Here is a 26,360-nt window from a genome sequence, read left to right as displayed (position 1 = left end):
GGCGCTGTAGGGGGCGGGGCCGTGACTGGAGGGGCGGGGCCGCAACGCCTCGGAAAACACCCTGTCAGTATAGTGTGCCCGTAGGCAGAGAGGGTGTGCGCCTGCGCGTTGCTCCTTCTGCGAACGGCTGTCAGTTTGAAAGCCGCCAGGGGGAAAACTACCTCAGGGCAGTTAGTTCCACGACGGTGCGCCTCGCAAGGAGACATGGGAATTGTAGTTTTCAAGTATCTCAATCACACACACGCACACGGAGCTATCTCCCATGGAAAGAGAGGCATATATTTAGCTCTCAGCAACGCCACTCAAATCTTACCTTCTATTTCCCCACACATATACACATTTTTTTAAAAAAAATAGTTCGTCATAATAATCAACCCTCCAATAGCCTTTATCTGTCCTGACGGTACAAAAGGCAAAATGTGACGCGCCACCCACCAGTGATTCAGATAGAAGCAGGCTTTTCCTGGCTCATAAGACTGGACCTGGTTATTACTTAATTTCTAATTTTATAATACTTCTTAAGGCTTGCATCTCCGTTTTTATTATACAACAGACCCGTAATTTACAATATAATCCCTATTAAGCTCAGTGAAACTTAACTTCTGAGTAAATATGCACAGAGCTGTGCCTTTCATCAAGATATATGAGCTAAGACTTAAGACGGTAGGTAAAGGATGCAATTCTCATTTTGTTGACGTCAACAGCAAACCTCTCACTGGATTTAGTGGAGCTGGATTTCTTTCAGTATTACAAGGAGGGCTGTTGTTTTTTAACTGTATTTCTTTATGGTTAGAGTTGCTGGAACCTGAACCACATGGATAAATAAAATTCCGCAAAGACTTTAGTTAGTAATGCATGTAGTATGCATAAAGGTAAAGGTAAAGGGACCCCTGACCATTAGGTCCAGTTGTGGCCAACTCTGGGGTTGCAGCGCTTATCTCGCTTTATGGGCCAAGGGAGCCGGCGTACAGCTTCCGGGTCATGTGGCCATCATGACTAAACCGCTTCTGGCGAACCAGAGCAGCGCACGGAAACACCGTTTACCTTCCCGCCATAGTGGAACCTATTTATCTACTTGCACTTTGCCATGCTTTCAAACTGCTAGGTTGGCAGGAGCAGGGACCGAGCAACGGGAGCTCACCCCGTCACGGGGATTCGAACCGCCGACCTTCTGATCAGCAAGCCCTAGGCTCTGTGGTTTAACCCACAGCGCCACCAGCGTCCCTGTAGTATGCATAGGAACCATCTATTTCATGGAGTTCCACACAGAGGATATTCCCTGGCTTGTGGCTCAGGGGGATACCTTGCTCCTGTGTTTTTGTCGAACTCTGAAAATTTTGGAAAGGTAGTTTTCTTCTTCATATGAAAGGGAAATCAGTTATTAGGTGGGGGGAAACCTGAATATGGGCAGGAGAAGGTTTAGGGAAGAGTGAGCAAAGGAACCACAGCTTTTAGATCCTGAGGACTCATGGGAGAGAAGGTGGAGCCCTGATTATTTACATTACAACCCCATGTAAGTACAAGAGGATCATGGGCTCTTTCGGCGGTGATGGGGTGGGGAAAATCCCTCTCAACTTCTCCGGGCAGGGTGATGGTGGAATATGATCAGAGTCGAGAAGAATCCCAGACCCAGATTCCACATTTAGAAAATGCCATCAAGAAGGTTACCCAAGCAACTCTTTCCCTTTCCCTCTTTTCCTTACACAAGAAACTCGTTCCCTTTCAGGGACTCTCTGAAGTGACTCATCAAAACCTCATCGCAAAAGAAACAAAAAGGGTAGCTCCGCTGGAAGAAGGTAACTCTCCTTTTCCCAGCAGCCATATTGAAACGCTGGACCATCTCCATCCTTGGTACTGAGAAAGCGGCGGCGCGGGAGGGAAAAGACTGTCGCAGCCGGCGAGGAGGAGGAGGAGGAAGAGGGGTGGGTGGGAAGGCTTCACTCTGCAAATCACGTCCCCCAAAGTGCGTGCAAATAAGGATTCCCCTGGGGATTGCTCATAAATGAATAGCTGCTTCTGAATCCTACGTGCTGTATTTAAAGAAGCATTTTTAACAGGGCTTGGCCAGACCGCTGATGCAAACAGCTATTTCCCTAGAAAATAAAGAGGCCTCTCTTTCCCTCTCCATCCCTCCGCGCGCTGCTCCCTTCGCCTCCGCTGCTCTTACCTGTAGTAGCGATCATCTTTGTAAGGGGTCAGGTCCTCTTTGATCTCCTTGTAGGTCTCTCTGATCCTTTTGCAAATGTGCTTCAGCTCGCCGCAGAGCGGGTTCTCAAAGGCGGGGTAATCCGCCTCCATCCCGCACCCGGACATCGCGCCAGCCCCTCCTCACCCAGCCAGCGGCCGCGGAGACAGCAGCAACCCCCGGGGGCCCCGCTCTAAGCCCGCCGCCGCCTCCCGCGCTCGGCCATGGAGACCCCGGTGGCGCCTGGGCCTCGGTCTGGAGCTCCTCGGCGCTGAGCCGGGCTGCCGAGGGGGAGAGAGCTGCAATGGCCGAGAGGCCGCCGCTTGAAGCGACCCTCCTGCTTTCCTCTCTTCCTTCCTCGGCAGAGCGCCGCCACTGGGCGCCGAAGGGAGTTTTGTGGGCGGCGGCGGCTCCAGCTCTGCTTTGGCTGCTGAAGCCCCATACATTTTCTAAGGGGACGCGGAGGGCTTTTGTTATTAAATGCGCGCAAAGAGCAGGCAAGGCGATAATGTATGGTGGTGGTGGTTGTTTTTAACGAGATAAAATCCCCATGGTCCACGGACCAGGTGGAGCTGGAAAAAAATCAGCACCGTGGACAGCGCCACTGGGGACTGGTGGCAAAATGGCCCCTGGGAAACTGGTCCCGTGATGTTTTTCAGGCACGTTTACACATGGCATGGTTTGAGGTGGGGCAGAGGCCCTCATTTGGCAACTCGGTATTCCTCGCAACCAGAGCGGTTTCTCCATCATCTGGTATTTTGCCCGATATATGTTTGGTTCCTGCCCAAGGAAGCGCCGGTGCTACTGGTATATCACCTTTCAGCAGCCTTCAGACTGCAGGCAGCTCAGAACATGAGGCTTGGTTCTGCTTTGAGGAACACATTAGGGCGGCATAGAAACAATACCTACAGCTGCCTGTCAATTTTAAAACATCAGTTTCCAAGCAAAGACCAAGCAAGTGAGAAATTGGCAGTTCTTGAAACTGGTGGGGGGGGGGGAGAACATAAGAGACCCACTGAATCATACTAAAGGCCCACCTAGTATTTCTGTTTTCAAAATGGTCAACCAGATGCCCACAGGAAGCCCCAAAGCAGGGCCTGAGTGGTTCCCAGCTACTGGTACAAAGGCATATTTCCTTCAATAGTGGAATTAGAATAAAGCTTCATCCTCCATGAATTTGTCCTGTCAAACTATAAAATTCTGGCTCTGCCTACATTTCAAGTCTGACCCAAGTGGCAGAATCCTACCACTCCAAATAGCTGGCTTGCATTGAGAGCAAAATCAGAACCTGTGGCCTATCACTCAAGTTGCTGCTTATGTGCCCACAATTGAAAGCATAGAATTCTATAAATTGAATTCCAAACCCTTAGCAGCGCAGCTAATAAAACCTGCTCCCCACTGGGGTTGGGAATTCCACCCTCGTTTGAAGCCCAGCAGTACCAAATGCTGTGTCAGTCTTGCTGTTTGACAGTCTGGAGAACTGAGACCTTGCTGTTGCTGGCACCTCAATCCAATCTTCTGGGATTTTTATAAACTCTAAGGCATCAGCCTTACATAGTCATGTTTCTGGAGCGAGTGTGTGTGTGTGTGTGTGTGTGTGTGTCTCAGAGTTTTAAAAGGACTCCTTTCCAATGGCATCCAAAGTAGGGCTTCACAACGGTGATTCAGAGGCAACAGCATATGGACTGTACTGGTTCCACTTGAGAAATATGTGTTGCATCTGCATCCAGAAAGGTTGCCCACTAAAAGAGGGTAACAATCTTGCACCCCAGTACTTTATTTATTTACAGAAAAGGAAAAAATGAAGGCTTTCTTTGAGGAAACACTGCTGTTCCTTGCTTATCTACTTTTTAGTATGAAAAGAAACACAAATCCCATTGGGATATCTTCATCAACTATCCAGAGGAAACTGGCTGTTATCCAAAATTTGGTTATAGCAGAACATTATTACAAGGTTTCTGGTCCAGCATCATGCTGCAGGAATGACAGCAAGTGTGCATCAGAAAGAACAAGAGGCACCCAGATATGCAAATAAGAATAAAACAATCTGTTACGAATATTGAGGCTATACATTGCATACTAAAACACACAAACATTCAAGATTCTCAGTGTGAGACAAAACACCAAAATCAACTCACAGTTTCTCTAGTTTGCCAAAACTTTAATAAGCAACACCTGGACAACTCTTACAATTCCAAACCATCAAGGAAAATAGGGCAACTGACCCCATCTCAATCATGTAGACAGTCAAAATTTTGGACAAACCACATTTTTGAAAGGAAACCATTTAATGCTTTCTAGGTACCTTCTTCACAATCTATTACACAGGGCACATAACAGGAGAGGCAGGTCAGGGCAAGGTTCAGAATTACAATGGAAACCCAGGTCTGAATGGCATATTTAGAAAAGAAAAACAAAACAAAGGCCATTAAAAATACTGCAGGTGGTCAGATAAGTGTACCATTTTCTCTGCAGAACTGAGATCATCATGCAGGCTTTGCATGGTTAGGAAATCCATGCACCTGACTATATATTTTTATTAAAACTTGGAAGAAAATAAAAATAAAACAAAAGCAATCCTCAAATAACATTTTTAAAGGCAAGTAATAAATTCAGAAACAATTACCAAAGTTACAGTACCCAAATAATGCATTTATAAATAAATGCAAAATTAAAAAATTTCACCCTTTTCCAGTAAAGATTACAGTGCCTTTTCAACCCTATGTATCCCCATGCAATTCCACAATAATACAAAAAATTGTATCTACAACAAATAGCAAGAGCTTAAAACCCTCCTCTGCTAAATAACAGGAGAGGATAAAAACACAGACTGAGAGGGGTAGGGTAAATTAGAACAGAAGACCAAATGGAGACAAAAGAAAAGAGAAACGGACCTGAAATGACAAGAACAATGGTTATGACATGAGCTCATTGAGCACTATTTTAACAAAACACTGGAAATACAAGCATCTTCTAATATTTTTATCCATTTCATCTTAACACACTATTTCAATGCCTCTTTCAGTTAGCCATTTATAAAGACAGAGTAAACATTCAACAAGTGAAGACCTTCCTAACTCTCCAGAACACCTCGATCAGATTACAATCTTTTGGGTTGTATGCATTGGTTTAAACAGAAATCAAATTTATTAAAAGGTTTGCATCAGATTTCTCTCTCTCCATCCCAATAATTTTGGTGTGAAACAACAATTGCTGCATAACATGGAATGCAATCTTAAAATGTATCCATTTTAGCCAATTCTTCCAATAATATTCTGAAAAGTGGTACTTTTTAAAAGTTCCTCGTAAACTATTAACATTCCAAATGACATATTTAGCATGTCCCATTACTCTTGTAGAGAGGAAGGGACAATGGACAAGAGGATTTGACCAGCTCCTGACTGCTATAGCTGTCTTGCCCTGATAGAAGTTACATGACAAGGCAGGGAAGAAAATTCCAGTTGTACCCAAAAGTGCTGGAAGGACTGGAAAAAGATATATTCCAGCACACTCAACTTTATAAGCTACTGCCACATGTGATCAGTCTGTTCAATATAAGGACCAGCTCTAACATAACTTTCTCCTACTCTTATCTTTTCAGTTGCTTGTGAGAGCCACTTCACACATTTCATTTAGGTGTACATCCAAAAATGTAACCTGCAAATGAAAAACACAGGTATTATACAGGTGCACCTGACAGGGAGTTATGACTCCCTGCCAAGTATACCTTTGTCGGGCAAACTTAGGTTTCATACAGTGTATGAAATGCCCTTGAGAAAGCAGGGGAGGAAATGGCCAAAGATGCAAACCGTTGCAATGTCAAATGCAAAGCTCCTCAAAGCTGGTACATGAACTCTATGTCAGATTATATTGCCATCACAAAGACTCCATCTGGTCTTCAGGCAAAAACACACACACACACCACTTCTATACAAAGCTCTTAAAAGATACTAGAAGGGGAAAGTATGAGGGACATGGGCCTTAAAAATATTTTCCCTGCACAAGATGCTATACTGTTCGCTGAAGGAAACCAGGATTTATATATTTCATTTATATTCCACTCTTTACACTCCACCTTTCTTCCATGTACATTCAAGACAGTATATATAGGGTTGCCCATCCAAGCACTGATCAAACAAACCCAGATCTGCTTAGCTTCTACCAAGTTGCTGCATCATGTGACTTTAAGAGTACACCTTGAGTCTCAAGAGCCAGTTCTACTATTTAATCAGCTGAGATTCTGCTGCAGCACCAGCATGGCCTAATAATGTATGGACTGCAGTCTCCAAAAGGCACTGGGTTCTGTTTTGGTAGACCACTGGATCCAATTCAATTTTGCAGAGATGTAAAGGAACCAACCTTGCTCACATGAGCTGGAGCCTAAGGCTGCAGAGTTTAACACAAAAAGAAAATATGGCGCTTTTTATTCCATCATTTTGTCTTCTTACTAGGTTAGTTGGTCTTGCCTTTCATTTCACAAACACAACAAAAACAAGCCACAGCACCAATATTTTAATTTTTCTATACATCTTCCAAGACTTCCCTTCAAATGAAATGTTAGTTAGGCCTGGGTTCTGTATTCCCAAGGTTTCCTTGTAAATAATATAATTCAATATAATTCAAGTTTATGAAGACCAAAAAAAGTAAAAGATAATGTCTTTTAAGACAATATATTGGGGGAATTCTCAGACATGTATTATAAGCGTCAATTACAGCCGGGAGAGGATCACAGAGCTTGTTTCATTCCAGTAACAGTCTGGAGACATTTCACCACACAGTGACCTGTGTAAACCTTCCTACTGATTCAAATTGATCTTACACAGCTGGGATCTATTCTTAATTATCTTTGTTCGTACTCCACTTTGCAAGGATACTTTTGTTAAAAAACAATCAGCCCTAAGGCTTTAATGCTTCTATATTTGCTTCTCTTTATATTTGCTTTATTTTCTCTATAGGGTTCCAGATACTACATTGACACATGATTAACATGTTCAGGGCCAACTCCAAATTTGAAAAGGCACTGGGCAGCGTCCTCTAGTGGCATCAGTCTGCTATCAGTAGGTCCTAGTGGACTTGCCTGACAGTGATAGCAGTGCTCTGGTCACTTAGATCTAGCTACCTTTTAATTTCCCACAATGCTCAAGAACAATTAGGTTGGGGGGCATTGTGGGAAATGAGAAGGGTGGCTAAATCCAGATGCCTGGCAGTGCTCAGAGGATCAGACCAGAATTTCTTTTAAAGAAAAGCCCAGAGCAAACATCATCAGTGTGCCATGTCAGCACACAGGTGCCATGGCAGCTGCGTAAGGATGTCAGATGCTGATGCCAGCTGCAAACATGTTGATTTTTCTCCCCTGGTTTTATTTTGAAATGTTTTAGATGAAATGTTCTAAGTGTGTTTCTAGGATATGTAGCACTGCTAAATGCCGTTCTCCTAAATGTCATATAACTTTTTATATAGACCTGAACTTAAAAGCTCCATTTCACATTCTAAATCAAGAGACAATTCTCCCACTTATGGAATAATCCTGACCAGAATTCTCTGAAGAGTTACATATTCCTAATTAGCCTTTCCACTATTCTGGTGACTCTCAAGCTAGTCTTTAGCTGTGACTGCAGTAGTAGTGGCTGGAGTTGTGGAGTGGAGCAGCCCTCTGAACACTGGCATCACTGCAACTTACCTGGATGTGACTGGAGGCAGCCAGCAGTGAGGTTAGGGCTTTGTAGACAAACCTGTAGAGCCAAATGGCCATTCTCACAGGCACATCCACACAGCCCTTACCCTGCAGTCCAGGTAAGCTGCAGCAATGTCAGCAACAGGAGGGCAGCTCCACAGCTCTGTCCCACCCAACAGCTGCTACTGGACAGCAAGTGTAGCCGAAGAAAATGTCAAAGAAAATGTCAATATTCTGGGAAGACAGCATTAAGGGTTAACCTACTGCATGCTATTGATTAGGAAGCAATGGAGGAGACACTTGGCCATTCATTTGTCTACAGGCTCTGTTCCAGAAGGGGTTGCCGATTCCATCCAAGTGTTTTATTACCTCTTATGTTATCCTGTGCAAGTGAAATGAGAGAATGCACTCCACCAATCGTGTGTGTGTATGCACATTATCCTCTCAGTTTTTTCTTGATTGCAGCCTGTTTCATATAGAAGAATCAATTGAGCAAATGCACACAAAAGATCTTGGTGGCCACCTTTGAGAAACCATGCTCTGTATCATTATGTGTGTGGAGAATTAAAGTCAAATAAGCCTGTGAGCAAAGGAAGGGTGAATATTTTCCTAAGGTTACAATCAAAAATTGCAATGCTGAATGACTTAAGCTGCTAGTTTCCAGGGGGAAGGTGTCATGGTCAAGAAGTGCAGCAAAAAAAGATTAAAGGTGCCAAGATAGATGAGGAAACTGACATAAACATGTCACTTGCTCAATGCATTTATGTAGAAAGCTACCTCTGGGACGCAGAGTCCCTGACAAAGAATCTAAAATTCTCCAGCAGGGAAACACGTCTTCCTGCTAGGTTATTCCAACAAAATAATATTCTTGTGACCCCAAGGAACGTTTCTACTGAAATGCATCAGACAACTGACACTTTTATTAAAGATTCCTCATATATTCTGGGACCGTATTGGGGTTTGTCACTTTTTCATCTTCCTTCCTCTTTCTTTCGTTCTGTGTTAACCCAGGGGATTTGTCATAATGTTTCCTACTTCAGGCCTTGCTGAGTGATAGCATTGGTATCAATCCAAACTAATGATTTACCAAGAAAAAAACCTTGCTTACAGCTCATGGCTTGTTTGGAGTTAGGACAAACCACGAGCCCAGGTTCACATGCAAACCATGGCTTTGCTCTGGGTATCACAGGAGCAGCAGGAGCAGGGGAGGAGTGAAGTGGCCACAACTTTTGCTCTCTGTAGCTGCATACTTGCTTATCCAAGCTATGTCATCATCTGTCTTAGCATTATGTGCTGATCAGGCCATCTTTTGCAAGCGATCCAACAGGTAACAGCTCTGTTTTTCTTTTGAATAACATTTTGGAAACTAGGTAAGGTTTCTGAATAACCTCCATGGTGCCTACAGTGCTCAGTTATCAGAGAAGAAACACGTGTCTTCAAGTATATTGTAGCATTTTTGTTGTTCTTTTTTTTTCTTTTTTTGCTGTAACTATTGATGAAAATAGTACAAAGTGGTCCAGGGGGAAAGAAAGTTGCATTCCCTGCTTTAAAAAAAACCCAGCATGGTATAAGGCAGTCTATAAAAGAATGAAAGAAAACGAAGGGCAGTCTTTTTAAATCCTTCTATCAGCTTACATCAGCTATTTTTTTTGCAGCAAACACAGAAGAACCGCCACAACAAGCCAAAAGCCACATTTCCCAACATAACACTGAATAGCTCTCCTCCTTGGCTTGCCCTGAAGAAACCAGCACATATGTTGATTCAAATAAAATAAATCCCAAACCACAGAGTCCCCACCCCATCCCCGATAATGTTTAAAGTTGATGCCCTCCTTCGGGCACTCGCTCTTTTCTTCCAGTTGCACTTTCTTCTTTACTTTGCACGTCTCTGCCGGGCCTTCGTGGGTTGGCCCTTATGTGAAAGATTTAGCAGGGTTTCTCTCCCTCCCCCTCTCTGGTCTTTTTCTCTTTTTCATTTGAGGCGCTGAGTCACATTAGCCAGAGCCACTGCAAAGGCCTGCACCGCTGAAAATGGATATTGAAAGTCCAAAATGTAAGCATTGCCATCGATCCTCCCAAACTGCATGACCTGGAGGAGAAAGTAGCGGGGAAAGAAATAAAGAAGAGGAAAAGTTGGTAAAGATAAACTAGAAATCGAGCAAGAGTTAAAATATGAAAATTGGCCCATTAAAGCAAGGAGGGGGTGATTTCACAACTTCTTGCCTCATATGAGAGCTGCATTTCAATTGGCAAGTGGCTCTGCCCAGAGGAACTCAGTTCAGGCACCTCTCAGGTGGGCAGCATTGCCGTTCTAAGAGAATGAGGGAGGTGTTCATGGTGAGTTCCGGCGCCTCTTTTCTAGAAATATAGCACTGGCTTCACCTATTTTCACAGGGGAAGTTCAGAGCCCACAATGATTAATGAGGTTGAATATTCTGAAGAGATCATATCAGCACAACAGGAATTTTCCATGATTTTCATCAGACTGAAGCCGTTATGTTCTGGTGGATCTTGGTTGTTCTTGGACAACGTCGATGCAACATGACTGCAATCCCGAAATAACCTATAGATATCACAACTGAATCTACAGTGACTTGTCTGCTCAGCCTCCTGGTATATCAGGGAGACTGCAAAATTACACAATGAAGCAGAGCTAGCTAAAGTGCCATTCCAATCCTGGATCCCAGAAAATAAAAGGTGCCTAAGGTTTGTACAATGTTTTGCACCTCCTTTCATGCATCTTTGCTATAGAATGCACCAGGTTTTTCTATGCTGCTGCAGCAGCAGGGCTGGGGAACTGATGATTCTTGAGATGTTCTTGGACTCCAACTCCCATGAGCCCGAGTCAGCATTGTGAATGGTCAGGGACAATGGGAGTAGTAGTCCAACAACATTTGGAAGGCCACAAATTCACTATACCTGCTCTAAGAGACTGAAAATAATGGCCAGGGTTTAAAGTTCATATATTCCCCCATCACTTTCACCTTACACATACATTACTGTTGCCTGTTTTTCAGACTCTCATGACCTTTGACACTGGGTTGGTTGGTTGGTTGTTGTATTAGTCTTGTAATCATGATAGAGTGCCAAAAGGCTGTTCTCACATTGTATTATTTTCATGTGAAATGTGCATCTGTGGTATGACATCAGCTGAAGATGACATCATATTTCTATGTTCCTTATAGTTACATGGGTTCATATGTTTCTATTCACTGTGACATTTAAAATATCCCATAATCTGTTATAGCTGCTCTGAGGCACAGAAGCCACAATTATAAGCAGCTACCATCAAATTTCTTCTTGGTGGAATAGAATAGCTTTGGTTTTATACAGTCAAGAGAAGGGAAAGGAGAATGTTAGCCGCTTTGAGACTCCTTAAAGGGAGTGAAAGGCGGGATATCAAATCCAAACTCTTCTTCTTCTTCTTCTCTTCTTCAAGATTTTTATGCTGCAGAGAAGTTGCCTGTGCCTCAAAGGCAACCTCTGTATGGATTGTATTCAATATTTGTGAAATTGTGAGAGACAAATGCTCTACAGATGTTACACAAACGTATGTCCAATGCCTTGGGCAGATATTGGCCACCCAAGGGATAAGGCATCAGGATCCTGTTTGCACCAGGCCTTTCACATGCCACTATTTCCTGCAAATGAATCTGCAAGAAGGTGTGTCTATTTGAAAAAAGTCACGTCATACTCCATTTGCAGGGCCAGCATTCCTGTAGAAAGCAAACTGAGGCAACTGTTTCTGGTGGTGGCAGTAGGAGGTGGCAGATTACTGCCCCCAGGTCCTCACTCGCTTGTTTCACCAGTCCATCCACCCAGCTGTCACCACTACCCAACCACCAAGTTGCTTTGAGCTTTCCAGAGCACTTGCCGCATCCTCATGCCTTACACTGAAGGGGGTCCTTCCTTAGAGCAAAGTATTCTGAGTAAGGTGAACTGGAAGAGTGTCTGCCCCAACACTGCTTTGCCACAACAGCTGGACTTTAAAAAATAGAAGTTCTAGTGATTTGAAACCTTTAATTAGCCAGCGAGGCAAAGTGGTAGTGGGCAGGCACTTTCCAAGGCCACCTCGCCCAGAATGCCTAACTCTAAGGAAGGACCCCTTTCCCCAGAGCAAGGCAGAAGATAGGGGTGGGAGGAGATGGCGAGTTCTGCCACCATGTTAGCAGCAGCAAAACTTACAAAGCTGGAGGGGAGGGGGAAGGAGGAGTTGGCAGTGGCAGCACTCGCATCAGAGGCACAAAGTCTTTGGGCCAGCCCTGTTCCTCTGGCGCACATGTCAAGGCCTAACACAAGAAGCAGCCTGTAATTTCCAACTCGTTATCTTACCTGTCTCCCTTCCAGCTCAATCTGGAAGTTTTTTGCAGATTCTTGGGTCACTCTCCCTCCAAAGTCCAGCTGATATACTTGTGTTGCCTCATTCCACAAGGGCTGCTTGTTAGCCATCACGTACACAAAGCCCTGGCTTCCCAGCCGCCCGTCCTCCTTTTCGTTGGCTTTCCGGCACTTAAACTCATCCAGTTCACTGGCTGTTCTCAAGTTCCTTTTTGTTTTCCATCCCTTTTTACTGCCCTGGCTCTGGTTCATTAGCTCATCCCCGCTAATAAACAGTTCAGGCTCACTTTCTGAGCTGTCCTGAAATTCGTTCATCTTGTTCAGTTTTTTGGACTTCAATTGGTCCTTTTGACTTTTGACCTTCTTCTTCTCCCTGCCCAGCCTAGGGCTGGATATCAGCGAGTTGAAGTCGGTCAGAGTCGTCCTTGCCTCCTTCTTGACCTTTCCCTCTGTAATAGCCTGCATATTCCCTTCATCCGCTCGGCTATCCAGGCGCTTCCGATTCTTCTTCCCAAACTTGTCTGTCCGCTGAGGCACGGGGCTCTCGGTCAAGGACAGGACTTCTTGGAAGTTGTCTGCTGTCTCCGCCATCACGTCTGTGCCCGTGTGGCCTTGAGGCTCCACTGGTGGTGGTGGTGGTGGAGGAGACATGACAGGCTTCTCCACCACCAGCAGTGCCTTGGGGGGCAGAGTGCCTTGGGTGCTCTGCGCAGCAGGTGGGCATGTGCTGTAGGAATTCCACGGGTGCAAGGCCATTGGTGGCAGCTGTAAACTCGAGCAAGTGCTATTTCCAGGGTACAGGGGGGGCAAAGGGCAGTAAGCAAGGTTGGAGGGGTAACCTGGCTGAAGCACAACCGTTGGCTCCTGTTGTGCAATCTGGGGTGGGGCCAAAGCTTCTTTGGGAGAACAGGGGACCTGCATTCCCTGAAGAAGAGGAGGGGGAGGAGGGGGAGGAACACCGTAGTTCCCCAAGTATGGGGCTCCAACCCCGTAGCTCATCTGGAAAGTGGCAGTGGGACTGGTTGGAGATTTGGGGGAAACAAACGGTGCTCGGGATATATCCAGGTGCTGAGTTTGGCCAATGACTAGGGGGGCAGGTTTGGCAGGGTGAGGCAAAGTACTCGGAGCTGTCCTTTCTTGAGGGACCCATATCTCCTCACCCACCATTGGTTCCCACTGATAGGGGGGTGGTCTTTTGACACCAATGCCTGGCTCGGCCATGGCCACAGGCATGTGGCGCACCGGTTTCTCCACGGGGCAGTGCTGAGAAAGAGCTTCATCCTCCATGAAGGCAGAGTTCACATAATCTGTCCGTTCACGAGAGCTGTCCAGTGGGCTAAGCAAATTGTAAGAGGACTGGGAGGCCAGGGGCGAAGTACTGACGGAGTGTGCGATGACCGAGCTGTGCTGAGAGCTGCTCCCGGTCGTCATGTCCGGTCTCATGCTGTTCATGCCGGACGTGCTGCTGTTACCACTGATGCCACTCATATTCCCACTTCCGCTATTAGGGTTGCCGCTGCCACCGCCGCCACCACCGTTGTTGCCACTGCCGCTGCTGCACTGGCTGCAGGTGTAGAGTGCCGTTGGCACCCTCTGCTGGTACTGGGCTGCCACAATGTTGCTCTTCAGTTTCGGGGGCAGCTGCAGAGTGGCTCTCTGGCTGTCGACCAGCTGGGCCATTTTCAGCGCTGCCTCTCTGCTGTTCCGCCGCAGTGTGGCATGGATTATGCTGTTGTCCAATCTCTGGGCCATGCCGCGACCTTGAGACAGCTGGGCTGCGATCTCCGGGTAAGGTGGCGGATCCCCGGTTGGAATGGAGTAACGCGGCACCGTGAGCCTGTTTAGGGTGGCGCTGGTACAGGGCTGCTGAATCTTCTTCTCTGAGGAAGTGATCCTTAAAGTGGCGGAGCTGCCAGGCCCTGGCAGAGTGTAAGTGTTCTGGGCGCACAGCATCCGCGTTCGAGGCCGGCAAACTTCCTCCACATTCCCGCTGCTGTCGAAGGTAGTGATTCTTTCATAGCCAAGAGGGGTTTGATAATGCCCTGTGGAATAAAGGGGGAAATCTCCCTTTTTCAAGCAGAGATCTATGGGAGGTTGGGGAGGTACCGGAGGAGGAGGAGGAGGAGCTGTGGTGGGAGCTGCTGGTATGGTTCCAGGGTATGGAGGGGGAGGATTCATTTTGTTCATCTGAATTTCCTGGGCAGTGGTGAAGACGGATGCTTCTCCTTCAGCTGCCTGTGGCACTGGACGCAACGTCTTGACCTTCTGGAGGTGTTCGTGGTCTCTGTCCCCATCTCTGTGGTCCACAATTGCCATCTGGATTGCACCCTGGGGCGGCAGGGGGAGCTGAGGGGGTGCCTGGATGATGCGCCCCATTTCAACTCCTCCAAAGATCACTTGGCCTGGGTTGGAATACCTGCTTGGGATTGGGTAGTGGACTGCATTGTCAGTCACGTGGTCCGCCGCTGCCACAGCTGTCGTCTGATTGGCGAGGACGTCCAGCTGCACATTCTGATTGGCCAGCAAAGACTGAACCAGCCCTATGCTCTGTGTTGGTGACATTGCTTGTGCTGAGCTGTGAATAGGAGCAATCGGGATGTTTACGGTGCAAGGTGGGTTGTTCTCCGAAACTCCAGATGTTCCAGTCACTGGGACAAAAAGATATGAGTATCAGAATACAGCATCACAGCTTTCATCCAAAAAGAGATATAACGGTACCTCAGGTTAAGAACTTAATTCGTTCTGGAGGTCCGTTCTTAACCTGAAACTGTTCTTAACCTGAGGTACCACTTTAGCTAATGGGGCCTCCTGCTGCCACCGCACCGCAATTTCTGTTCTCATCCTGAAGCAAAGTTCTTAACCCGAGGTACTATTTCCAGCCCTATGCTCTGTGTTGGTTCTTAACCTGTTCTTAACCTGAGGTACCACTTTAGCTAATGGGGCCTCCTGCTGCCACCGCACCGCAATTTCTGTTCTCATCCTGAAGCAAAGTTCTTAACCCGAGGTACTATTTCTGGGTTAGCAGAGTCTGTAACCTGAAGCGTCTGTAACCTGAAGCGTCTGTAACCCGAGGTACTACTGTATACTAAATTAATTCTGCCATCTAGAGCATTAATTTCCATTTTAAAGGTACTGGAATCATTTGTTAAATACTGATTATTTAACTTTTGTATTTGTGCTGTCATATTAGGTCAGTAATATTATCTCCCACCTCACTACAGTAAGGGTATTAAGAGCCAGATCTGAGAACATGCAGTCCCTCCACAAAGCCCCTCACCTCCTTGGGGTAAGTCTCTCTTTCTCCATGGTCCTCAGTTCAATAACCTGGTTTAAGGGAAATCCTGGCTAGACTTAATAGTGGTAAGCATTGGAGCCAACAAACTGCTTCGTCATAGCAAAGGAGTGGGAATTTGCCCCAGAAAGGGTTTGGCTTCCAATTTGTTGACCACAGTTAGCAGGAAGCCAGCACTGTATCTGCATCAGACCTTTATCTCAGAAGGAACAGGAACACTCTAGTATTCTGCCACTCTGTTAAACCAGACTCTGATGCAAGTGGGTGGAATGTATAATAAGCTATAGTTCATGTCATGAAAAGCAAGCAGTTATGAAGGCATGAATGACAGTAACCCAATGTGAATCTGAGGAGAGAATACAACCTGTTCACCTGTTGACATTTGTGAATGCTTCTGGCTACCACTGGAGCCTCAATTCCCAGGCACCATGATGGATTCCTGCCACTCTAAGGTTGTGCAGTTAAGTCACCATTGGAGATTGAACCTTTTCAATTATGAGTGCCTCTATATCACTCCAGGTCTTTTGATTGTCTGCTTGTGTCAATCCCCTTGCAGATTTCTAAAATGCGGTTAATACTGAAGCCTCATAATTTAATTCCCAGTTTAACAGATGCTTCTTCTCAGGGGATTAATGGACTCTCTCTGGATCAAATTCATAACTGACCCATTTAAAATGGATTAATTAAAAGGACATCCACCGGACATCTAAACTAATGGTGGTGGTTGCTGCTGCTGCCACTTACAGATTAATTATGAATTGTCAATAGGCCCTTTTGAGCTCTCAGCTATGTCATCAGAAACTTGTTGGAGCCAAGAAACACCCCTCCACCCCAGCAGCCTGCACTGTTCCTGGGCTTGCCTCATCACCCTTTTCAACTTCACATTCCTTTCAGGAGTCTGAGAAGAAGGTTCCATTAAGGCTTTAAATGCACCATGTATGTACACCTGTGTCTGAGGCCTTCCAGCTCCCCTGATCTTGAATGCACTGTTCACAACACAGGGCAAGGGCAGTATGGTATGGAATGCCCACACAGGCTGCGAAGGGCACAGGGAGCCCTCCAGGCTCTACCAGGCTCCCAATGACAACACCGGAAGTACACAGGTCTTTCAAGCCCTATTTTGCAGTTCCCAGCCTCACCACAGACTCCAAAATGGAAGTCAAAGAGCAAGCTCCAATCTGGCCTCTCCACCACAACAAGCATATCTTGCAAAACATGGAATGGACTCATGTGCCTTGGGCTTTTAATTACAAGGAGAGTCAATCTTCTTACAGAGTTTCATAAAATTTTAGACAATCAGTTCAATCTCACCTGGCAAATCATCTTCATCTTCACTAAAAACATTGGGGTTGAAGACAGGAAGGTTTATATAGTCCATGGAAATCTTCCGCACTTCTGGAAGGTATATCGTCATTTGCCTAGGCTGGAGATGCAGCAAGCTGGTTTTATAGATAACTACAAAAAGGATGCAAGGAAAGGGAAGAAAGAAAAGATCTGTGATGCAGAAAATACAAAGGGAGGGTCCAGCATTACTAAAGGAATCAGCCAATTAGAGGGACTTCAACCATGATAAAACTCCTACATGGAAAGTATGTCTATTTAAGAAAGAGGATGCAATATTTGGATGACTGCATGCGACAAGCACACACAACTACATTTTGTTGTATGTACATGCACCGGGAAGATACAGGCAAACAAGGCTTCCCAGTGATGACACACAAAGACAAAAATATACACGTATCCGGAAGTACTTTCTATTTATGTATTTTTTCATAACTGAAGAAGTCTCTAAGCAAAAGGTCTAGTATGATTTCATTCAATTACTGAAATTAAGCAAGTTTGGGCTAGGTCAGTGTCTGGACTACTGGGAAACCATGTGGATGAGGAATACAAACATGACCACTCCTCCAAAAGCAAGTGGGGAGAATCAAAAGAGCTACATACAGATGTGATTTATTTACCAAGCAAACAGATATAAAGTATATCCTTAACATGGCAATGAAATAGGCTCTGGAGCAGAAGGAATTTCTCCCTACATGGAATGTTTTTCTGGTATACTCCCACAATTAGGGACAGTATCCTTTTAAGCACCACTTCTATGGAGTTTTGACCCAGTAGAAGATGCCACAGAAATAGTCCAAACTGTTTCATGGCTTACAACTCCATGACTGAATTAGATGCAAAATTTTAACTACTGTTAAATAATATTTGCACACTTTTTCTGGTTAGGAAGGGTCTGAAATGAAGACAGTTCTTAAAGAGTTAATTTACCTGCACCAAGATTGGTTGGTAGGAAAGCAGCCAAACCCACAATTTTGAATTTGGTTCCCCAGATATTTGACGTGACCTGAGCAAGGTAGTTGTGCTGCAATAAAAAGGTATGACAGAACGACAACAAGCATTTATATAGTATTCACATACATTATCTTAGTTATCCTTACAATAGTCCTGTTAGGTCAAATCAGTATGATTATTTCTATCTTCACATTGACAAGGGAAATTCCACCAATGAAAACGAGTGAAGGACATAAGAAGGGCATGCTGGATCAGGCCAGAGGCCCATTTAGTCCAACATCATGTTCTCACAGAGGCCAGTCAGATGCCTATGGGAAGTCCACAAACAGGACAAGGGGCCAACAGGGCTCTCCCATTGTTGTACCTTAGCAACTGGTATTCAGAGACACGGTGCCTCTGTTTCTGGTAGATAATGAGATAGCCATGCAGTACCTGAGTGATATCATCCAAAGGAAACTCTCTACGAGTTAGGCTTGGTGAACCTATGGAAGGCTTCCTTATCGGTAGCCTGGGAGATCTTGATATCTCCTGAGCAGCTCGTGACAACTTTGGAGATTTGCGAGCTTCTATATTAATTCTGCATACAAAACAAAAATGACAATAATGAGGCAGGCACAAATAGGTACTCTCTGTCTCTCTATACAAAAAGAGAACGTGGAATACAAATTTAGGTGGGTGGTGGGGGAAATGCTAACAAGTTTTACCATTCGAAAGTAGCTTCAAGAGCAAAGACAAGAGTTAATATGAAAAGAGTTCACAGTGCAGCCTTTGGTCCGACATTGCAAATGGGATGACAGACAGCCACACCAATGAAAAGGACATCCTGGCTTAGCCATCAGACTTGTATAGGTTTCCTCCCCCCCTGGAAAAAAGCTGCAAGGGTGTTCATGTCCCTTATTAATTAAAACGGTAACTTTAAATGCAAAAGGGACCTGAGGATTGGAGGGAGGTTTCTTGGTGATGTTACATGGAGTCTGTCAATTGGCATAGCTGCTTTCTGTCTCATACTTGAAAACTTTTGCAGAATGACTCTGGAGGGGCATTGGGACTGAATGCAGAAAGAGCATTTCAGACCGGCCCATTACTATAAAAGATGTCACATCTGTCTTCAACCTAACATACTAAATAATCCAAGTATACTTTGCCCAGCATCTCTAGTTCTGGCTAAACGGTAAACAGAAAGATAACATATGAAGTCCCATGGAATTTTTGTACTAGAAAAGTGGTTCTATTTTAATAATTGGTAAGGAAAGCATTTCCCCCCCTTGCTGGCCTGTCTCCAGGTTCAGGAGCTAAGGATCATAATAGGCTTATGCCAATGCATCAGGACCAGAGCATCGGGCTTAATACCCTGCTAAAGAGCATCACAGGGACAACAGCTGTTTCGAAAGAACTAGGGCATTATTTCTCCGACACAATGCCCATGGCTGGTGCTGTGAGCTTTGGAGAAGCATCACTCACCTTTTAGAAACATCAAAAGGCAGCCCTGTTTAGGGAAGTTTTTAATGTTTAATGCTGTATTGTGTTTTTAATATTCAGTTGGGAGCCGCCCAGAGTGGCTGGGGAAACCCAGCCAGATGGGAGCGGTATAAATAAATAATTATTATTATTATTATTATTATTATTATTATTATTATTATGCTGAAATAGAAAAAGGGATATCTAGCCCAGCCCTACAAAGATCAAAATACACAACTCAGACCACAGTGTCCCAAAAGAAGAACATGTTTCTCAGGGAAGGGAGCTAAGCACTCTCCTAGCACCAGTAGCAAATCTGGAACCTTGCTCTCAAAAGTCTGAGCAGAGACAGAGAGAGAGAGAGAGAGAGAGAGAGAGAGAGATTGTTGTAGGTTTCTTTATGTTGATATATATCTAGGATATATAGTTGAATACAATGGTGGTCTAGGGGTGGAACTTCAGCACCCTGGGTTGTTATCATTCACTGGTCATTGCCCACACTATATACCTAGAATTTATTCCCAAACACTGATTTTCTCAGTGCTTGCCAATTATTCCAAATTTTTGAAAAGCAAAGCTAATCTTGGAACCAGGACACAGTATGTAAACTAAGTCAACAAATTAAAATTCAAGTAGGTGGTTTTATCCTAATCACAGGATTTGATTTATTATTATTTTTTTGCACCGTGCACGTGTGCGCACGTTCACACACACACACACACACAATATATAGAACTCTGCTTAAAACACTCGCTAGTAGCAAGCAAATAACCTAACAAGTACCCTGCACTGTTATGTGCTGTTAAACATTTGAAACTGTCAGGGACAGGACACCAGAACTATAGGGGGATTATGTCTGTATTATGCTTGTAGCTAATCACAGAGGAGAACTCTAGGGGCCTTAATAATGTTTCACAGCAAAAAGAACCCTAACATTTCTGAAGCAGCCCGTTTCTGATGCCTGTATGAAAAGGTTCCCCTTTGTTCTAAGTGTGTAGGGTGCCCTCTCAGCATAAAAAAGGAATTCAAAGACCCAGGAGAAAAAGGAAGGTGGAGTTACCAAAATGATTACCTGGGAAGTTTGGGTGATTTGCTAGCTCGAGTGATTTTGGGAGACTTTTTTGCAGCCCAGTCATCGCTCAGTTCAATATCGCTGGAATCAGAGCAGTTGCAGCTGTCAATCACGGTGGAAATCAAACTGTTTCCATAGATTTCATCTGTCAACACAGGCCCCATTAAAAAAAAAAAGGTTTCAGAAACCAAATCCCAATTACAACTGTCAATCATTTCTAGGATATTCTACAAGCAATAGCCGAGATACAACTGCAGCAAGGAGCGTGGCGTATTCTTTGAAACTCATGCAGAATCAGCAATAGCCTAAAATCAAGCGGATGGTGCTCAATTATGCTAGTTGACAGGCATCTCTCTGACACTGAAAAATGTCTACAGCTAATTAGAGAATCTTCCCTCTCCTGTCAGGACACTGAATATTATAATGTACTGCAACTTGGAAGATGACTTGAACTATGCCTGTTACTGAGTGTCTTTCAGAATGGCTGATGAGAGCAGGGAAATAGTACTGCCATGGGTTCTTGTGTGGATGCACGATTTTGGGGCATTAACAGGATACACATCTCCACAACCCAATCCACTGATTTGTTCCACAAGTGGGAGCTCCAGTGAGTACATGACGCTCGACCGACAAGAATGATACATTTCAACAAAGAGCGTATTTGTGGGCATATTTTTTCCCATGTGAAGATCAGTTGCATACAATAAAATCAACGAGGTTTGCACGAGAAATCCACGTGCAGTAAACTTGCAACACTTGAGGGTCTCTGCACAGGACCGGAATCTAGAAATTGGCACTAAAAAGTTGCCTAATGCCTTGTACCTGCTTTTCCGTCAGTCTTTGGATCCATGATGACAAACTCAGGCCGCAGTTTGCTAATTCGGCGCCCTTTCAAGATAGGCACCAGACCCCCTAAGTATTCCAAATACAGTGTATAGCAAGGCCCTCCAACCTCCGGGTCATCTTCTGTCCGCTTCATTGTGCAGTGAAGCCTTTCGTTGCCAGATGTTGGGTAGCTAACAAAATCTCTCATGTTGTTGGGGTCTGGGATAGGAGGCTGAGTTAAATATAGGAGGAAAAATTGTGAGTCATACAAAGAGTTTTCCCTCGTGTTGCTTTTTCATGCTCCTGATTATTATTATTATTTTTAATGACTGCAGTGGTAAATTCTGCCTTTAAATTAATAAAACAATAAAAGAAATCAGGACCACAAAAAGCTAGCTACATTTTAAATGAGAAGTGACCACTTCTAGAATGATGCACCAGAACTGCAGAGAGACCAAGAAGCATCCACTTCAGTAATACAGTGGTACCTCTGGTTGCGAACGGGATCCATTCCGGAGGCCCGTTCGCAACATGAAAAGAGCGCAACCTGAAGCGCCGTATCTGCGCACGTGCGTGGCATGATTTGGCGCTTGTGTGCATGCGCAAAGCGCAATTTAGCGCTTCTGCACATGCGGCGAAACCCAGAAGTAACCCTTTCCAGTACTTCTGGGTCGCCGCAGGACGTAATCTGAAAGAACGTAACCTGAAGCAAACGTAACATGAGGTATGACTGTATGTGCTTGCTTCTTTTACAGAAGTATAAAGTTTGTCAACAGCACAGGGACTGGGATCAGGTTTCTCAAGAAGTTTTCATAAGAGCCAGACAGGTGTTGCGATCTAGCTGGTAGCTTTTATGCCTTGTCCTGGGAAACCTTTAAATAAAGGCCCATTCACCAGGCTCTGTTCATGCACAAAGTTTACACCTACCCCAAAGCAGTCCCATCCACCTCCCATACATTTGCATGGCTAATATAATGTGTGACCTTTCTAATCATGGATACACTTGGCCACAACTGAAGCAGATGTGGAAAATGTCATTACAGCCACAAACTGCGGCTGGCAGCAGTTGTGATTGACTGGTTTTATTAATAAGCTCTCGGTACACGAACATGCCTGAGGGCAGTCGGGACTGCTTAACCTGTACAAGAAAGCTACATTTGTGAAACGGCCCTTAGTCAGGTTGCCCTGCACTGCTCTTCAAACGGCCATCACAACCCTCTCAAAACGACAGTGATAAAACCCTACAAGCTGTTCTGCATGGTTATGCAACCCTAGGTGTATTTACTCAGAAGTCCCAAGGCATTCAAGGGGACAGAGTCCCAAATAAGTGTTTGAGATGGCAGCCTCAGAGTGCAATCTGAATGTTTATTACGAATCAAACATTCCCTGCTTGTGCGCTTTATGCCTCAGCTGCTGTCAGCTGTTCAACTCCATCTACCTTTGTCCACTGACCCTGACACACTTAACACCCAGCCATTTGTTTACCTTGATCGTTGGTGTAAAGGCAGTGGTGAGGTATGAGCAGAGCCTGGGAGGCAGAGTCAATTTACTGATATCTTTGTCATCCCGCAAGGAGCTAGCGATGGTTTGCTGGCACAGAAGCTGTAAGCTGGACACTCTGTGCTCCACTCGGACAACGTAGAGGGCAGGACCAGAAGCCATGAGCAGGCGGGAGTCCCTGTGACCCCAGCAGATTGAGATTATGGGACGCTGCATGAAAAGTAACATTTCAGATGTTTTCCTCTCATTGAAGCATATTTTAAGACCCATTCTATTTTGGAAAACCCTAATGTCTCAGGGCTTTTCTGTATGTTCAAGTAGTAGAATTCTCTGGGGGCTGTACAACTTACAATTTCACTAAGATATGGTATCAGTTTATTACTGTAACCAGAAGACATTTTGTTTTAAAATACAGATTTCTCCATTATTTTTCATCCTTCACTGAATAGTATTGTAACTAATAGCATGGAATCAAAACTTATTTGCTGTATGTGGGGAGACCTACATATAAAATTATCTAAATTATAGTGACTGTCATCCACTGGGCAAACCTCCCTTGATATAATATCCCCCACTAGCAGTTGTTTTTGTGGGCTGTTATTCTCCCATGCTCCTGTTTCAATATCTCACTTCAGAGTAATCTTTACCTGCACAGGAGTCTCCAGGGTATAGATATGTTCTCCGTGAACATTGTAGAACTTGACCAGTGCACTTTTCAGAAAGGAAGCACCGCTGAGTTCAGCCAGCTGGCTTAGCTTTTCCATGCCTGCAACAGCCAGCAAGTCTCCCTGCGTGCACCACTGAGCCACTACATCTGAAATCACAAAGGGGAGGGGGAGGTTCACTTTACTACACTTAGCAAATAGGCCCAATCCCACACACTTACACTCAGTAAGCAGGTCAGTGGAGGCAGCAGGGGCCTCCACTGCTCCCCTGGCTAACCAAAAGCACAGGTTACTGCCACTAACCGGGAGGGTTAATTCCTCCACTTCCCTTTCCCTGCTAATTTCTACAAGAGGCAGCTCTGAGACTGAGGAGGAGGAAGCTGACAGGCCGTGCCAACTCCAGGTCTGGTTGTAAGCAAGGAGGCAGGCAGGTGGGGTCTGGCTAAAAGCAGGCTGAGGTTGGTGGAGCAAGCCTTCATTCACTCTACCGACTGAAGCTACTGCTTCAACTGAATTAAACCTGAAGTTCCACTTTTAAGCCTTTGGAAACATTGCCTCAAACTAAAATAACTTTGGAACCCGCCAGCCTTCCGGCTTTGGTTTCCTAAGGGTTTCACAAAACCCTTGAAGGAACAGAACAGAGGAGAGCAAAACAAAATTGGTCACCGCCTAAAGCTGGAGGTTATTTTGAAAAGCACATGGTTCTCATTTGCTGCTGTCGAGCGCCAGAGAATGTAAGACAGGCTACCAGTTTATTTCAGAAGGAATCCCCTTGTTGAAATGTGCTCTTTTCACCAGCAGGCGTCACTCTTGTTAGTGGAAATCGCTGCAGATGGATGTTGCATTTCAAGAGACAGATGCTGAAATATTCATGTCAAAGCAATCAAGATCTAAAGCAGAAAATGAAGCGGTGGGAGCAGGGCAGGAAGACAAGTCTCCCTTTGCGTACCTTTCAACCCTGAGCGGATGATGGTAGGAGACAAGTCGTCATAGTTGTTCATTAAGCTAATGTCTCCTGATGTGAAGCTGACAGTGAGCAGCGGTTTGGTGTTCTGCACCAGAACTGGATATGCAGCTGGACCATCTGCAGGGTGGGGGAAAAAAACTTTTAGGAAGAAGTTTGAACCAAGGTTCCTAGCTCATCACCTGTTGACTGTGCAAAGAGCTGTGACACTCAGGGGATGTTTTCCTACCCTGTCAAGTACTGTTAAGGAATAAACCCCACCCTCACGCCACAGCACTGTGGTATGGTCTCTGCAGTGTTATGCAAATGACACAATTCTTCTATTGTGCCCTCAGTGATCCTGCACAGTGGGAATATTTACATGTCCCTGGACGTGTATGAGGAAAAGAATGGAGTCAGAAGCAACCATCCTGGCCCATAACGGGCGCAAACACGGAGGCAGTGCCAACCAAACTAGACAAAGAGTCTTTTCAGTTTGCACCTCTCTGTGATACCTAGCAATGTTCAAGCTCTAAGCCAGGGGTAGCCAACTGGCAGTTGTGGGCCAGACTTGGCCCTTGAAGTAGCGCTACTATCACCTTATGAAAGTCTAGTCAAGGTGGGATTCAAAAAAGCAATTTGTTCACAGCTTTCTGTTGAAAGAAAAATAAGCAATGATTCACCATGTTCATTTCATAAAAAGTTTCTTGAACTGCTATCTCATCCACATTCTCAAAAGCCAAGGGACTATTACCAATCTGACTCAAGATTTTTTTTCAAGAAACACGTCCCCTCCTCAGCCCTCCAGACTGAAGACCTCATGGTACTGGACCAATCATACTTCAGCTCTGTTAAGCCCTTACTGCTACATGACATAGACGTTAATATAGAAGCTGGCCCTCCATAAGGACTGGATCCCAAAATGGGAGTCTGGAGCATCAGAATGGGCTTATCTACGTGCCCTGAGAACACCAGTTGGCTAAACGCTATTCTGTGCCATTATAAAAGAGAGTCTGGTTTTGACAAGATCATTCTTCAGTGTTTAACTTCCTTTGTATATAATATTAAATTGCCTACAGCACCATCTGCAGCTTTCACTATTTCATTCTCTGTTTTATGTAACTAGCTTTGACAGAAGGTGCTGCTGTCCCAAGAGAAAGACGTTCTCCAGGCACCAGTTAAGCATATTCTCACTAATCATACATTAAGCTACATTCAGTTGTGAACGGAACCAAATGTTGTTATTCATGTGCTTATGTGTTAAAATGAGGTAATTGAACTACAGGGAAATTGTGCTGTGGACGGTGACTTAAAAGCCAGCACCATATAATTGGTATAGTTTTAGAAGTAAAATCCAATTAAGCCCCTCCTAGTCATGTTTGTGAGTCAAAGGCATGTCTCCTTTGAAAGGTTTATGAAGAACAAGTGATACTTCACAAGGACACGTCATATTAGAATAATTATTGGAAGCTACTAAGCTCACCCACTCCTGATTGACTCAGCATCAACTACACACTAGCCTCCTTCACTCATCTAAAGGGATGCACCAGAAGTTACAATGTTCCTGCCTAGAACAGTAAACCAATCTTATAATAAGCCTAATATCACCATTCTCATTAATCACACTCTGACAAAGGAAAACTGTAGCACAGTCCTCTAAGGATGTTGTGTATATTTGATTTACCCTCGTGTATGCATTTGCCATTGCAGGGAAGTGTCCTGAGCAGGCAAAAGGGTTTGTCCACAATAAGCCAGTCGCCCCCCCATGCTAAGCGCACTGTGGGGCGGTTTTGCTCCTATTGTCCTAGAAGAGCGAGTGACGAATGGAAGAGTCCCTGGCCCTTGCACCCAGATGCATGCTGCCCCAACCAATAAAAGACAGGAACTCCAGGTGCATGGAGAAAGACTTACCGTATTTTTTGCTCTATAAGACTCACTTTTTCCCTTCTAAAAAGTAAGGAAAATGTGTGTGCGTCTTATGGAGCGAATGCAGGCTGCGCAGCTATACCAGAAGCCAGAACAGCAAGAGGGATCGCTGCTTTCACTGCGCAGCGATCCCTCTTGTTCTGGCTTCTGAGATTCAGAATATTTTTTTTCTTGTTTTCCTCCTCCA

General features: G+C 44.9%; 2 protein-coding genes and 1 long non-coding RNA gene across 9 annotated transcripts in view; 1 reads left to right on the top strand and 2 right to left on the bottom strand.

Annotated features, from left to right (window-relative positions):
• The window catches only part of TMEM181 (transmembrane protein 181), a 30,660-nt gene extending 27,925 nt beyond the window's left edge, over window positions 1-2,735 (bottom strand). For 2 of the 3 annotated variants that reach the window (XR_013983904.1, XM_080998387.1), the window contains exon 1: window positions 2,168-2,735. Coding sequence is in view for 2 of the 3 variants with exons in the window: in XM_080998387.1 (XP_080854513.1) it covers window positions 2,168-2,313 (146 nt within the window). In the remaining variant the exon portion in view is untranslated. The remainder of the gene's footprint in view (window positions 1-2,167) is intronic. The other variant, XM_080998388.1, reaches the window with a different exon arrangement.
• Window positions 431-26,130, top strand: LOC308473145. The gene is made up of 3 exons (XR_013983948.1): window positions 431-663; window positions 1,727-1,796; window positions 25,374-26,130. It is a non-coding gene; the product is annotated as an uncharacterized lncRNA (long non-coding RNA).
• Window positions 4,326-26,360, bottom strand: part of TULP4 (TUB like protein 4) — a 107,254-nt gene continuing 85,219 nt past the window's right edge. For 4 of the 5 annotated variants that reach the window (XM_080998346.1, XM_080998344.1, XM_080998345.1 and 1 more), the window contains 10 exons: window positions 24,254-24,388; window positions 23,287-23,453; window positions 22,625-22,849; window positions 21,137-21,371; window positions 20,315-20,459; window positions 18,217-18,361; window positions 17,761-17,854; window positions 16,801-16,944; window positions 12,192-14,845; window positions 4,326-9,948 (listed from right to left, as the gene is read on the bottom strand). In XM_080998346.1, coding sequence (XP_080854472.1) covers window positions 9,832-9,948; window positions 12,192-14,845; window positions 16,801-16,944; window positions 17,761-17,854; window positions 18,217-18,361; window positions 20,315-20,459; window positions 21,137-21,371; window positions 22,625-22,849; window positions 23,287-23,453; window positions 24,254-24,388 — 4,061 coding nt within the window. In that variant the 3' untranslated portion in view covers window positions 4,326-9,831. The remainder of the gene's footprint in view (window positions 9,949-12,191; window positions 14,846-16,800; window positions 16,945-17,760; window positions 17,855-18,216; window positions 18,362-20,314; window positions 20,460-21,136; window positions 21,372-22,624; window positions 22,850-23,286; window positions 23,454-24,253; window positions 24,389-26,360) is intronic. The other variant, XR_013983901.1, reaches the window with a different exon arrangement.

The sequence above is a fragment of the Podarcis pityusensis genome (genome assembly GCF_964106645.2).
Source record: "Podarcis pityusensis genome assembly, chromosome: 3".
In the NCBI taxonomy this organism is placed as follows: domain Eukaryota; kingdom Metazoa; phylum Chordata; class Lepidosauria; order Squamata; family Lacertidae; genus Podarcis; species Podarcis pityusensis.
Note: the sequence above shows the minus strand (reverse complement) of the source record. Positions and strands in the feature narration are given on the sequence as shown.